The sequence below is a fragment of the Montipora foliosa genome, chromosome 6, assembly GCF_036669935.1.
Source record: "Montipora foliosa isolate CH-2021 chromosome 6, ASM3666993v2, whole genome shotgun sequence".
In the NCBI taxonomy this organism is placed as follows: domain Eukaryota; kingdom Metazoa; phylum Cnidaria; class Anthozoa; order Scleractinia; family Acroporidae; genus Montipora; species Montipora foliosa.
In genome coordinates, this window is record NC_090874.1 from 55,990,383 (window position 1) to 56,005,382 (window position 15,000).

General features: G+C 40.6%; 1 protein-coding gene across 1 annotated transcript in view; it reads right to left on the reverse strand.

Annotated features, from left to right (window-relative positions):
* Positions 1-419: 419 nt before the first annotated feature.
* LOC138007814 (uncharacterized) overlaps positions 420-15,000 on the reverse strand; it is a 24,122-nt gene continuing 9,541 nt past the window's right edge. Inside the window, exons 3-8 of the mRNA XM_068854892.1 lie at positions 14,871-15,000; positions 11,858-12,009; positions 10,260-10,324; positions 7,045-7,184; positions 4,947-5,025; positions 420-2,780 (exon numbers count right to left, since the gene is read on the reverse strand). The exon at positions 14,871-15,000 is cut by the window's right edge and continues 52 nt beyond it. Coding sequence (XP_068710993.1) covers positions 1,204-2,780; positions 4,947-5,025; positions 7,045-7,184; positions 10,260-10,324; positions 11,858-12,009; positions 14,871-15,000 — 2,143 coding nt within the window. The 3' untranslated portion in view covers positions 420-1,203. The remainder of the gene's footprint in view (positions 2,781-4,946; positions 5,026-7,044; positions 7,185-10,259; positions 10,325-11,857; positions 12,010-14,870) is intronic.

The window sequence follows — 15,000 nt, forward strand, 5'->3', positions numbered from 1 at the left end:
TAGAGCCGTTAACTTAAACATTACCCATTTTGGCCAAAATTATGTATATAGATGCTGCCAAGTTAACATTTTGCCTCTCTTTGAGTGGCTGAGGCTCGTGTGCTATGATGATGATCATAAAGATGATAAAGCTAATTATTTCAGTCTCAAGGTTATTTAGCCTGACACAAGTCATTTGCAAAACGAGATTCGTGGTACTTAATATAAAAGTAACAACTATCTGTCACAAGGTGTCGCCTCCATGCATTACTTGAGGTAATGGTTAGTCACATTGTGACGCCTACACCAAGTAAAGTGTGACTGCATTGGACAACCATTGCAGGCGGCAAAACTTCTCGTGGTGCTATGCACCAGCCCTACCCTCTGAGATCACGCGAACAGAGCCCCTCGTAACTCCCCATGCAGAAAAGGAAGATAACTAACAACAATAACTTTATTAGTAGTACATTTACCAGTGTGGCTTTTCGCCTAATAATTACAATTATCAGATTAACTCACATTAACTGAAATCAAACACTGGTTTTTGAGAGCAGAAAATCCCCAGAAATTAAGTCAAGTTTTTCAAATCGACGCAGCTCAGGATTCGTGTCTAGACACTTTAGAAGATGCATTTAGTCCGTCTATTTTAAAAGGCAGAATGGCACTAACGCGTCGTTCGCTTGTGAAACCTGACACAATTATTGAAAGGCTAGATAAAATCTCACCAAACAGAATCAAGTTGTCTCGGTCGAAAAATGTTGTCTCTTTCCTTACTAGCCACGACAAATAATTAATTCACTAGCATGAAAAGACGTTGTTGGCTTTATTCCGAGCTCAAAACTATCACAAAAAGGAGACAAACCTACGTTAGGAGACGCTCTGTGAGCCGTAAAACACCAATGAAGATCAAACCTCCAAACAATCAAGGCAGTGGAGGAAAAATCCGAATTAATAACTCACTAATAGCTTCACGTAAATGTTCCTCGAAAGTCTCGCGACTTCTCGGGCTTACTTCGGGCACTCCCTCGGCTGTATCATCAAAAAGGTTTTGATTTATAGATTCTGGACTTTTTTCCCTTAGAAAATGATTGAAAAGATTATAAGTAGCATTCGTTTCTAAAATGGATGATTTTGGTCCAAAAAGTGTTCGAGACTTTCAAGAAACGGGTCCAAGTTAAGAACTTAAAACCACTGGGACTCTACTTCGTGAAAAGGCGCAAATAATTACGTGCCCGTTGCTCGGAGATCTTCGGTAGAGGCGAGGCCTTCTTCAGTGTCCCCTCGGTAGCCGAGGTCGGCATCAGATGTTACACCGCTCCCAAGAAGCGCTGTTTGTTCTCTTAGTCCCATTATGCCCGAGTCGCTCCCTTTGCTGGCCTCTTTTGCATGTGACCGAGGTGTCACAGATTCCTGCTCTCCGGTTTCATCTCCTTCGTCTTCCTCCTCATCTACCTCAGTGTCAGAGTTAACCGGAGTAGTTGCCTCCTCAGTAGCACTGTCAACAGGAGACATGGCATCTGTGTAAAGAGATGTTGAGCTGCCTCCTGCCGTCAAGTAAGCCGCAGTGTCTGTATCTGAGGTGACATCCTCTTTTGCACTCATGAAAGACTCGGTGTCACTGTCCGGCTCAGGACTATCCGAACAAGTTACTGTCCCAGAGACGATTCTTTTGCCTTCCGCCGCTTGTTCGTATTCTTCTTCCTCGTCAATGACTGTGTTAGAGGAAACTTCTAAAAATGAACCAGAGGGCGACATGCTCCGTTCGACACTTGTGCACAAAGGAGCGTTTTGCAAAGATGATGCATGTGTTTTCCTGACGGTATACGGCTCTGTTCCAGGGGCTCCTTGAAAGCTTATTTCATAAGTTACCCTCTTGTTGCCTTCCGGGGAAGATGACTGCAACTTCAACTTCTCTTCAAGGCGCGACGCGGTGAAGCTGGTTGTGTCACTTCGGTTCTCTTGCGTAACAGTTCTGTCAACTTCAGAGGTGACAGTTTGATGGGTTAACTTTGTGCTTACATTGGAGGCTACAAACACTTGCAACTCAGAAGGAGACTGCTTAGAGACTTGCGTGACAATTGGTGTCACAGACACGACGACGTTGCCATTGTGGTTGTGTTCCGGGAGAGTCACGGAACTAACAAAGGACTGTTTGGGCGAGTCCATATTCCGGCGGCTGCCAGCGAAAGATGCTGCCATAGTTCTTTTTGATGATGGCATGATGTTAAGACTGCTGCGGTACCCTGACGGCTTCTCTTCTGAGTCGGATCTGGTGGTGTTTGCAAAATGCTTCAAATTCACTGGGCTTTCTTTTCCTCCCTCCACTTTAGTCGAGTTCATAAAGTTGAGGTTACCTACCGCAGGCTCCAATTCAAAGGTTTCCTTCTCCTTAACGACACCAACATCTGCCAGCTGTCCTTTGTCCGGCCCAGTCATAAAAGCCGACATCGACATTGCAGGAAGAGGGACATAATCCTTAGATATGGTCTTAACCACGGCAGCCTTGACCGGAGATTCTGTCTCAGGGACAACAGGCCCGCTCAACGTAGTACTACTGTCCGTCGTATCTAGGGATGGAGGACCATCCTCGGCATCCTTGCTGGGAGCCTCAGAGAGCGTATCACTGCTACTTGGAGCTAATACGTTATCCAAGCCAACAATGGGCGTTTCTTCAGTTGTGTCTCCATTCTGGCTAGCACCTGGATGTGCGAATTCTCGTTGTTCAAGCATGCTTGGCTTTATCACCTCTGGAGTTTCCTGTAATTCATTATCAGGATCCATTGATGAGGCATTGATGACATCTGAAACCACAAAAACAACGTCACAAAGTTAAATCTATGAGCATCTGTTCGGAAAACGTTTCAGCAATATGTCTTGGTGAAATCTTAAAGGGATACTGTTAGTGACGTTTGTAACGATTTCTGGTAAATATTCTATAAACTTCATCTTTTAAACACCTAGTTGGCTTTCAAATCTCTTCTACATCATTTCTTGCACGATGCAAGCGATTCTAGAACAAAAGGGTCAGCCAACGTACGTTCTATCGATTTAATCCGAGTTATGAAAACTTGAGAACGTTCACTCGACGTTTGTGTACACAACTCTTCCTGTGCCATTCCTCCCCAAAAGCAGGTGAAGATAGTCCACGCATTGAAAAGAGTCGCTAAAATTTAAGGGAATCAGTTAAGTCAGTCATAATTTTGTGGCTGCCATCAGCTGAGAAGAGTCTGTTGGATTTTAAAGGTGTTACTAAAACTAGGGTGACAGTATCCCTTTAGTGCGCAGAATCGTTGTGGTTGTAAAGTTGACGCAGCCATCCCGTAATGTAGTGCAGTTTACTCTTCTTTCACGAGGAATTTGGTTTTGCACCGTCGCGCAAGGCAATTGATTAAAGAAACCTGCATCAATTTTTCAACCATCAGGAGCAAAACCGAAAACAAAAGTGTTTGATTATCTGTGTCTGTAGTGATTGGGTGAAAAAATATTTTGTTTATAAAGTAAAGAATACACACACACACACAAATGCTGTCATAAAATGCACTAACACGGTATTTCATAAGGTTAGTCCACCCTGACTCGATACTCGATACTGCATACTGGGTATGCAATAAAGGCGACTACGCCAGACACCGTGGCAATTAAGGATCTGGGAACTGTAAAGAGGACTTAATTCACATGAAAATAAGGATCGTGAAAAAGTTAGATAAAAAGAATAGATCAACTACCGATGCTTTAATAGATTATACTCTCTGGTGCTTTTCGTCGTCGTGCTCCAACCTCGTTCCCAGGGTCTCTCATCTCTGCCTCCATTGTCGTTGAGATCAAAGGAGGCTGAGAAACCCTGGGAACGAGGTTGGTCGTGCTCTACAGTTAATTTAGGGAGCTTAGGCACGCACGTTTCTGAGACGCGGACGGCAAACGGAAGTGAGCTATTTTCACTTTTAACTTGCCCTCACACAACCACATTCACATTGCTGAGTATCTTTTCTCCATTAGAGATGAGTAGTATAAAAGGCTGGGAGACAACACAGTCCAAGCACGCGAAATGCTCTCTTCCGGTTGCCGTCCGCCTCTCAAAAACGCGCGTGCTTAAGCTCCCTCCTACTAGTGCATTTTACGGATACGGCGGCCATTTCGAAATCCATTGTTTCAAATAGCTATTATGGGATTCTAAGGGGGCAAATTAGTATGCGTTTGCCCCCTTAAAATCCCATCATAGCTATCTGAAACAATGGATTCCAAAATGGCCGCCGTATCTGTAAAATGGTCTATTCAAGTCAAAGTCTGACCGGCTGGCTCAGTTGGTTGGACTACTGTGGGCGAGGTCACGGGAACAAAACTCCGGCCATACCAACACTCGGTGTCTTAAAATAACTGAGGAGAAAGTGTTGCCTTTGTAATGACATCTGTAAATGCAATGGTTAGACTCTCTCGTCTTCTCGGGCAAGGACGATAAACCGCAGGACCTAGCCTGGGGCCAGGCTCTGCAGTTGGGGTTGTGCAGCGAAAAGGAACTTGGCGAAAAAAAAAATGTCGAGCGAAGAGAGCCGAGCGGGGAACTGAGGCCCCTTTCCTCCTTCAGTCCCTCGCTCTGCTCGCTTCAATTGCCACATTTTTTTCGCTTCGTTCCTTCCCAACAGCGGAGCGTGGTCCCAGGCTACGCAGGGCCCGTCGCACCGCAATCCTTCGATGTTCACTGATAAACCTGGGGGACGTAAAAGAACCCAGACACTATTCACAAATAGCGGGGCATGGAGTTCCCGGTGTTGTGGTCTGTCCTCTGTGGTATACCATGGTTGGGAGGGTGATTGCTCGGAGATATTTAGCTACACAAAGCTACTCTAAACTCCGAGGGTAAACGAAGAGATGATGATGACGATGACGACGATAATGATAAAAGTATTGACACGTTGCTCATGTCACACAGGAATTTAGTCACGCAACTGGGAAATGCCATAAGTCCTCACCTTCCAGTTCCTCAGTGGAATGGGACGTATTATGAACTGCAAACTGCCTTTCGATCATCTCTTCGTTGATGTTCACATCCTAGACAAAGTGAGAGACTCGGATTATTTATATCACACAAATCAACTCAGTATCAAGGCAAAATTTAAATGTGGCCTTGTAAACCCCTTTTGATTTACTCAAGTCTAAAGTGCCCCTGTGACAAAAAAAAAATCACTTCCTTTTTTCCTTCAGAGTATGAAAGTGTTTGCTTAACACCTGACTAGCAAAATTTTGAGCTTTGATTTTCATCCAAAGGCCGTTTACTTCGAGGGTAAGTTTTGGATTTCACGGTCCGCCATTACTCACGTTCAAAACTGGCCTACTGGACCTCAGAGGGTTGGATCCAGGGAAAAGTGACGTCAGAGGCTCACTAGCTTAAAATTTCAGCTTGTGAATGCAGCTTATTATATATGCAAAACGCGAGTTTAAAAGTCTGAAAGCCCAAAACTCCCGTGCAGCATATTAATTCTGCGGCGTACACACGCATTGAATTCTTAAACTGGTGAGCCTTTGACGTCATTTTCTCCTCGATCCAGCTCTCTCAAGATCTTAAAGTTAGTAATGGCGGAGTATTAAAAAGGAAAATTCCAGCTAAAATAAACAGGTATCTTTTTGAAATTAAGGCTTAAAACTTTGGTCGCTTAGTGTTTAGTTAACACAGTTTTGAAATCCAAGAAATGATTTTTTGGTCACAGGCGCAGTTTAAAATCGAGACAATTGCCTTCCGTGGTCGCCACTCTTAAAGGAAACCTCCACTAAAACAAGAATACAACTTCAAAATATTTAACATGTTTACAATCAAAATTGTTCAAACGTTTTACAATGGAATCGTTTGTATCCGAAATAAATGAATTTCAAAAACGCTTGTTTTGGTTTTCAAATTACCTTGGCGCCGCCATCTTGAATAATTGTGACGTGTTATGGTTGCTCTTTTGTATTGGCACAACGAGCTTTTGTTTTAAAAAAAATAGGGCAACCATGGCACGTCACAATTATTCAAGATGGCGGCGCCCGAGAAATTTGAAAACTAAAACAACCGTTTTTTAAATTTATTTATTTCGGATACAAACGCTCCCATTGGACAACAAAACCCCACCAACCCCTCCATCACAAACAATAGCACCCAGACAGTTACATTGCAACTAAGGCAACGCATTTTCGGTTATCAATAAGTGCACCGACGGAAATCTTAAGCTCCATATTCTGAAGTTTCTCAAGACTAGGGGAAGAGTATCTCCCGCAAATACTTGTAGTTTATTATACTACTCAGGCAGTCACAGGGCCGATAACTAAAACTAACAAATCCAATTGCTCTATTGCCTCTTCAATATTTTTAGTATTGGATTGAGTACTGTCTCCACTGAACCAGCGTCTGTGTTCTTTTGAACTGGCAGGTAAGAAAGTGGACGAGACCCATATCTTCGGAAAAAAACTCTGGCTAACATTGAACATTCCAGTTTTAAGCCTTCCAGGTGATCTGGTAACGTAATTTGGAGAACTGGGAAGAAAAATTTTAACGCCGTATCCCACAACCGCGCGCGGCCTTAGGTGTTGTTTCCAAACTCCCTGCAGTATTTCCATCGCCAAACCTCAACAGATCATTCCGTGTCTGCCACATTTCATGTTACTGAATGAGCATTCAAGTAGACCCGACGAGCTCTAACCTCGCCTCTGCCATGTTGAATTCGAAAATAAGGCCGCGCGCGGTTGTGGGATACGGCGTTATAATTTTTCTCCCCAGTCCTCCGAATTACGTCACCAGATCACCTTGGTTGTTTTGTACATCCTTTTTACCCTGTACACTTCCCGCATAGCGCGACACGGAATTTGTTGAAAGTCTTCAAAGATTTCTTTCAGTAATAAACCTTTTGGCGACTGTGGATTACATCGGCCCTCAGTCTTAGTTGTGAGCACTTCGCTGTCCTCACCTGACAAGACGTCGGGCCAATATTCTCCCAAAACGGCCCTCGCGATTGGCTAACAAGACAACTTTCGCCCTGTACAAATAATGGTTGGGCGAAGGTTGTGACCAGATACCCAACAAGTGTAATAACTCACAGCTTTTCCAGCAGTGTCAATCAATTCAAGACAAGGTATTTCTCCACTGTAATTGACCACTCGTGCCATCAATGAAATCCACTGGGCGCAGTGACTAAGTTTCTCAAACTCGTCAGTTGCTTCCTTACTCCATCCATCACCTGCAGAGTTTTTAAGATTGCGTGCGAGTGAAAAAAAAAAAAAAAAGAAGCAGCCTCCCATACTGAGGGTGGGAGAGAGGGGTCTTCATCACGTTTCACGGAAAATAAAATGGCCGTTTCACATTTCACACACACAGTTAAATGGCTATTTCACGAAAAAAAAAATTACACAAGCAAATTTCCTTAACGTTTGTGAACAGCTACAGCCGTCTGCCGTAAAGAAACTCATCTCGACCTTCTGAGACGATTTCCAAGCTAATTTTCTTCGTGTTGATTATTGACAGGCTAGCGAGCGAAGGCTCACGTTTCAGGGAATGATGCAATTTAGATGTAGTTGTTGTACCTTGCTCTGCCGAGTTATATTTACAGTCTATTTTCTCGGCTTTCTACTCCCGCAGAACAATAATAATAATAATTATAGAAAACAAAAAGATAAAGCAAAATCACAGTTCACGGTTAATTACACACCCGATTCTCATTTCACAGATAATTATTCTCAAAGATCTTGGCTCACGGAAATTGACAAAATCACGTTTCACGAGGAAAAAAGGCCATTTCACATTTCACATTTCACGGAAAATAGAAAGGGCAATTCACGGTTCGGGAAAATACCCTTTGCTCCCTTCCATACTCACACAGCCTCCACATATTTTGGATAGGATATTGCATGACGACCGACGAAATTAATCTCCTCTTGAGAAAGTTCAGTCACAGAAAATGTTTACAATCAAATTTACTTGAATTTTTGTCAAGAAAGCGTTTGTATCCGAAAAAAGTGAACGGCAGAATCGCTTTTTTTGTTTTCAAATTTCCCGGTCGCCGCCATCTTGAATAAACGAGGCGTGATTTGTTGTCTTTTTGTATTAAAACAGAGAAAAATAATCGAATAATTGTGACGTGTTACAGTTGCCCTATTGTTCTTACACAAAGTGCTTTTGTGTAATAACAGTAGGGCAACCGTAACACGTCCCAGTTATTCAAGATGGAGGCGCCCGCGAAATTTTAAAACAAAAACAAGCGATTCTTAAACTTATTTATTTCGGATACAAAGGTTTTCTTTGAAAAAAAATTAGATAGATTTGACTGTAAAGGTTATTTCCTGCGACTTAAAATTACTTTTTTGTAGAAAAAAATAAGGAGGTCCTCTTTAAGAAGTTGCACAAATGATGCAAGTTATAAACACTAGACAAATTACCCAATTGGGCTTTAATAACAAGTGTGCTAAACCATGAACACTTTGATTTGATTTTGACATTTCCCACCGTGCAGAAACCAATCAGAAGTGGCATGAAACCACAAATTAGCCAACATATAAAATACCATAATACTCTTTGTTTGTCCCTCCAAAATGTTGCATAAGCATTGTTTCCAGTTTTTCTTGGGACCATTATAAGTCCCAAGAGAAAATTAAAAAAATGGTCATGCAAAAACAAAGAGTATTACAGTATTTTTGACATTATTAAAAAACAGGAAAATTTATTGCTGCTAGACATTTCGGGGTCATCATGACTCCATTATCAAGAAACTAGTTAAATAGCATGCAAATAAGGAAAGGTACAAGATAAGCATAAATTTACAATAAACGGCCTAAACAAACACCTTGCCGCAAACGGTTGCACGTTCAATGTTGGTTTACGCATGCGAATGTATAACATTTCTTTAACAAGGCAATCAAATTTGCCGCTACATTTCGTGGTGGTGTGAAATTGCTCAATGAAGCGTTCAGGCATTTCACTATTGTGTTGGAGGTTATAATGTTTGTAAATCGAAGATGACTTTCTAGTGTGCCCTTCTACGCGCTCGTGTAAGTGACCATGTGTATAACCCACATACCCTGCATCACACAGGTTACATTTAAATTCATAGACGAGACACTGTTGGTTGACAATAGGGGGCTTAAACTCATGCCACTTTAGTTGTTGCTCGAGCTTAGGGCTTACAAACACTGGTTGGACAGTGACGTTCAACTTGGAACTTAGATTGTTCAGTTGTTGTTTAACATAATTAGCTGAAGACTGGTCCTTATAAAAGGGTAACACCACTCTCACAGTCTCCCATGGTACATGTACATCTGGTGATGAGCAGGGCTCCTGAGATGTAATCCTTCTCTCAACGAACCGCTTGATTGCTTCAGCAAATCTCTGATCAAATTTTTGATATTGGCTAATTAATTACCGCTAATGGTTATGGTTTAAAGTTTCTCACACATGATTGGTTTTTTAATTGCAACACAATAACATTTCATAACTATCTCTAGTGTTCAAGGTTTTCAGATTTTCATTGTGACAGTAATTGAATAGGACTACAAATGTTAACAAAAAAATTCTTAAAACTCCACTGATGAGTAATGTAAATCAAGCTTTTGACGCTGCTAGAGTCTTGATCACAATGAAAAAGATCATTATTTCATTGTAATCAAGACTCTAGCAGAGTCAAAAGCTCAATAATTATTTTTATTTCTCACCACTGTAGTTTTAAGAAATTTATAATTTTTATATCATCAAATTAGGCTTCTGTGGTATTCATTTTCTTTTCATCAATCAGCACAAAGTTGGTCAAATAACATTTTCCTCTTGTTCTCTCCTACATTTTTTGGAAATTCCTTCCAGTGCACATCTACTACGATTCTCAGTTGAGTATGACACTAGGGATGTTTGGTGACAAAGTTTCAGTGTTAAAGTTAACATGTTGTCACGGCAACTTGCTTCGTTTCCAAGGGTTACTTTTCGGGGTTTGACGTCATTTAACTGGTAACGGTCGCCAGTTTGAATTTAACCGTTACCATTTGTAGACTTTGGCAGGCTCATCGCTCATGACGTCAAGGCCCTAAAAGTCACTCTTGGAAACGAAGGAAGTTGCACTTAACAACATGGTAACTTTAACGCTGAAACTTTGTCACCAAACTTCCCTAGTGTCATACTCAACTGAAAATCATAGTAATGGAAGTATTTTCCTTGTACAGTACTCCACGCCTCTCCCAATAGTTTTAAATTATGTTGATTCTACCATCATCTCAAAAAGGGATGCCACTGTCATACACAAGTACTCTGTATTATTGTGAGTTAAAACTATTACCAGTGGCCTTTACTCCTGCTAAAAAGCACTCTATAGCTTGAAATGGAAGCCTGCTGTGCTCTGATCTGAAAAACAAAAATTATTTAATGATCTTATTTAAGTATTCCAGGAAACAATGAGGGCAGAATAAAACAATAATCTTTTTGCACTTCATTGGCCCCTTAAAAATCACACCAGAAATGTGGTAAGAAAGTCACATTCTTGTGATAAGTGGAACAAGTGATAAGTGATAAGTGATACATCTGATAAGTGGAACAAGGACTGAGCAAAGATAGGGAACCGGTACGTGGAATGAGGGATGTCTGTGGCCTGCTAAAAGCAAGATGGTGGTTTGTTTGACTGACCATGACTGGACGCTTGTTTGAGGAAAAAGCAGGTGGCATTCTATACCTGCATTTTAGGTGAGCTAACTTTAACTCTCTTAACAGTGATCAGTTTAAACGATCTACACAAAAATAATACCAGTACTTATCTTGCACACCAGAACACACCGTTACCTCAGAGAGGTTTTTCCCTGGTTATTCTGGTTTTCCCCTCTCCTCAAAAACCAACATTTGATTTGATTTGATTTGTTCTGATTTCATTTGCTTTGCTGCCTCCCCAATTAGTAGAGCACGCGTGCTCAGCTACCGTGGCGGATCTAGGAATATTTCAAGGAGGGTGAATTGAAAGAAGCAAAGTATATACTCTGACGAAAGTCCAGACAGTTTAGGCTGCCATTTTGACTTTGTTTATAATTTGTGTTAATAAAATTGCTCACGTCAGGTAAACAGTATCTGTTTCAGCAGAACTAAAAATACAATAAAAAGCAGATTTATAAATACAAAAAAAGGAGCCAAAATGGGGGGTGGCTAGCCACCCTATTCCCCCACCCCCTGATCCACCCCTGGGCTAAATAACCTTGAGACTTAAATACAGTATACACTTAATGTACTGTCCCAAGGGAGTTAGATTTGTTGTCCAGGGAGTCGTGATGTTTCCTGAGACAAAGTTGAGGGAAACATCAGGACTTGAGGGAAAACAAAACTAACTAGTTTCCTGAGGGACCATACATTAAGTGCATTGTTATACATTGAAACTCTTTCTTCAACAATCGCAGCCAAACATCCGGAGTGGGCAACAACTGCAGAATTGTATCCCCGTCGGGATACATTTGAATTTGATCAGGGGCACATGACCAAGAATTAACCAATCACAGTGCTCATTTTGTCGAGTGAAAGTCTAGGTGTATAACAACGATTATTAGTACCTTCTTTTGTTGGTACTAGGGAATGTTTTTGAGCACGCTGGTAATTTAATGGCCATAAAATGCATAGTTTTTCATTTTATTATAAAAAAGGGGTGGGGGAAGGTTTCTGGTGACCACAATAATCTGGCCACCAAAAAAATTATGTTAATTAAGCAGCCAGTTTGTGCACATACGTGTATAAGAATAGTAATTTTGGACCCTAAGAGCTCTGTAAACACTTGTGTAAAACAAAGAGATTTGTTTCCTGTTTCCTGTTTTTGTAATGACTGTTGGTGCCATCAGTGATGATAAGAGAATGTAACTAAAATGGCAATGCAATAATATTTGTTGTTTGATCTATCAAACTTACTTCAGTTCTCTCAATTTGTCCTTAGAAATCTGACCAGAGTCTCCAAAATCCAAATAGTACAACTCCACAGTGCCATCCTTGTTCATGTCTAAAATGCGTGCTCTGTACCATAAGGAGTCAAACTCAAATGGTGCACAACAAACATCTCCCACCTGGAACAAAAGTAAAATCAGTTAATGTTTACATACATGTACTACAACGTAGTACCAACTGAGTTGACTGAAGACAATATTGACCATTGTAGGCAGACAAGCTTACATTTCTGTGTTAACAGCCCTTTGTCCAAGCAAGTTTATGTGCAGTAATGTATAATAAACGAAACGTAAAGTAACACAAATACATAAATCCATTTATTACACAGTGACACACTAAAAAATTACACAGGGTTAAGGGACTGAAAATACAACTGCTTTACAAAGTTTCAAATTCGTGAGTGTGTCTCTCTAGAAATGTTATTGAACTACATCATGCCCTGATCTCAATAGGACATTAACACATTACATGTACAATACATTAATACAACAGCTTTTGCAAACACTTCAGTATAGCTTAATAAAACAAAAATGACCTTACAAGAACTGAATTCTCTGAAGTCTGAAATCTGTAGCACTCAGCGCTTAGTGATATACAAAAAGAACAAAGCAAAGTATTACTAAAGGGCTTCATTTGGGGTTCAAGGCACCAGGCAAATTGACTCAGTGACTGTGGACATTACTTCGTCATCAATGACATCTTAAATTCTCATTTGACCCTCTCTTGTCAGTCAGTACAGAAACTGTGCTCTGCAAGTAATCCAGAGGCCATGGGTTCAATTCCCAAACCGGACAGAGTTTTTCTCTGTCTTTATTTGGGTTTATTGCTCTTACAAGGGTTAATGCTGACATGGATCACACAGGAATACAGATGGCTCTTAAAATTACACTCTTGATAATAGTTTATCTTTGCTGAAATATTAAACTGTAGAATTCCATGTGTAAGCCGCACACATAGATAAGCCACACCCCCAATTTGGAAGCTCGAATTTTGAAAAAAAAAAAAAATAGAGAAAACAAACTTTGAAGTTCCAATGAAGTTCTATGAGTAAACAAACAAGGACAAACAAGCACCGTTTCAAAACACTGACACGGTGGTTGTTATGAGCTTTCACATCAATTAAGTCTTTAGATAACAAAATTTCACTTGTCATAACCTTTATCTTGTAAGTTTACTGTAAAAACTTTAAGATGCTCTCTTGATGCGATTAGTTTCTCCAAGAAAATTCAAAAGCGATTGAAATGACCGAGTGCTTAGTAGCCATGCTTTGAAATGTGGGGAGTAGTGGTGGGAATCGGTTGAGATTTCACATTTGATCATCAGAAATAACCAGATTGCCCCAACCGATCGATCATCGATTATAATCGGAAAAATCTACCAATAAGCATTCCACATATTTTTCATCTAAATAGAAGTCAAAGTGGGCCCTTCCTTCACTTGATGAAAACCAAAATATTCCCACACTTTTGACCTGGCGTTTCCAGGATAGCGAGAGATCTCCAACTCGTCCATTTTAGCCGCCATGTTGGACTCGTCAGCAACATGTAAGCGAGGCATGTCTGAGAGAGCACACTTGGAATTGGGGAGAGATTGGGGAGAGCGAAACAAACATTTTCAAGCCAAAACGAACAATATATTATTGTTCATCTTGGAACAGAGGTGACATTATCTTCCTCTGGTGATTTTTAATTACATTTGAGATCTATTTCAAAACTTATTTTGGACGGTAGTGATACTACAAACGCGAAACAGTGAGCTTGTAATTTATGTTTTGGTTCAGTTGTTTACAAAATACAAAGTGGCTTAGCATGCCACATCTTTCAAATAAGCGTGAGGTATTTGAAGTGACAACAACACAGCGAACAGGGTACCGCCAGGTAAACACAGTCAATCTTAGATTATATCTGCTGTTGTGACTTAAAGGTTAGGAGTCCATGAAAAAAGACAAATCACACAAGATATTAAACGAACATTTTTATTGATTTTAATACTTTTATTTGTCCCCAATAAATTTTTAATTTTTCGGCGACAATCGATTATGAAAAAAGCAAAGTCGATTGTCGCGTCGCTTGAACTTTTCAATCAACTTTCGATTATTATCGATCATCGGCCCACCACTAATGGGGAGGAGTCTGGGCATCACAATGAAACGGTTGGCCATTTCTTGCCAGTACTCACAAATGTCTGGGTATTTTCTCACGCGTGGCGAAAATGTTAAAGGTACGCATCAACGTGACCAATTTAGCAAACAGCTTTGTGGAGGAATGGAGATTGCCTGTACATGTAGGTTGGTGTTCAATTGTTCGAGTAAAGTGAAAGTTAATGACTTGAAAGAACTCTTGGAGAACAATAATTGCAAATGAACACTTCAAGATACAAATGGCTCGTTCAAAAGCCATCGCTCATAAAAAAGGCAATGATCAACAACAACATGCTTCCAATTTGTTATTATATGTTTATTCAGTGTCATCCTGAGAAGTTTTCACGAATATTAATTAGCCCTTAGAAAACTCCAACACCTGATGTTTCTGTAGATAAGCCACACCTCTGATTTTTTATTTGAATTTTGAGAAAAAAGGTGCAGCTTATTCATGGACTTTTACGGTAAGTGATAGCTTTGGCAAAGGTTTGTATAAATGTACCCTTTCTTGTTACTTGCACATGTTCATTGCTGTAAAATGATATCTTGAATACCCATGGCCTTCGCTCATGTCCAACCTTACAGCTCAGGCAGTAGTAGAGCATTACGGTGATCAGTAATCCCACGGAGGTTGCAGTTTCAGTTCCTACCCTGGACAGAGTTTGTCTCAGTCTGTCCTTGTGTGGACCCATCTCCATTAATGAGGTTCACACTGAGATGAATCCCATGGGAATAGATATCTTACATGTACTTGAAGCATGGTTGGCACTCAAAGTTACATTCTCTAATAAATACCAAAAATCAGGAATATCTGCATAAAATGTAAATCACACAGCTAACCTTGAAAGCATTAAGAACAGCAGTTGATTCTGATGAAGAATACAATGATGTCAAGTCATTTGTGAGTTTATCCAACTGCGGGGAATCTTCAGTGATAATCTGCACCCAAAAGTGACCTGGAGTATCAATG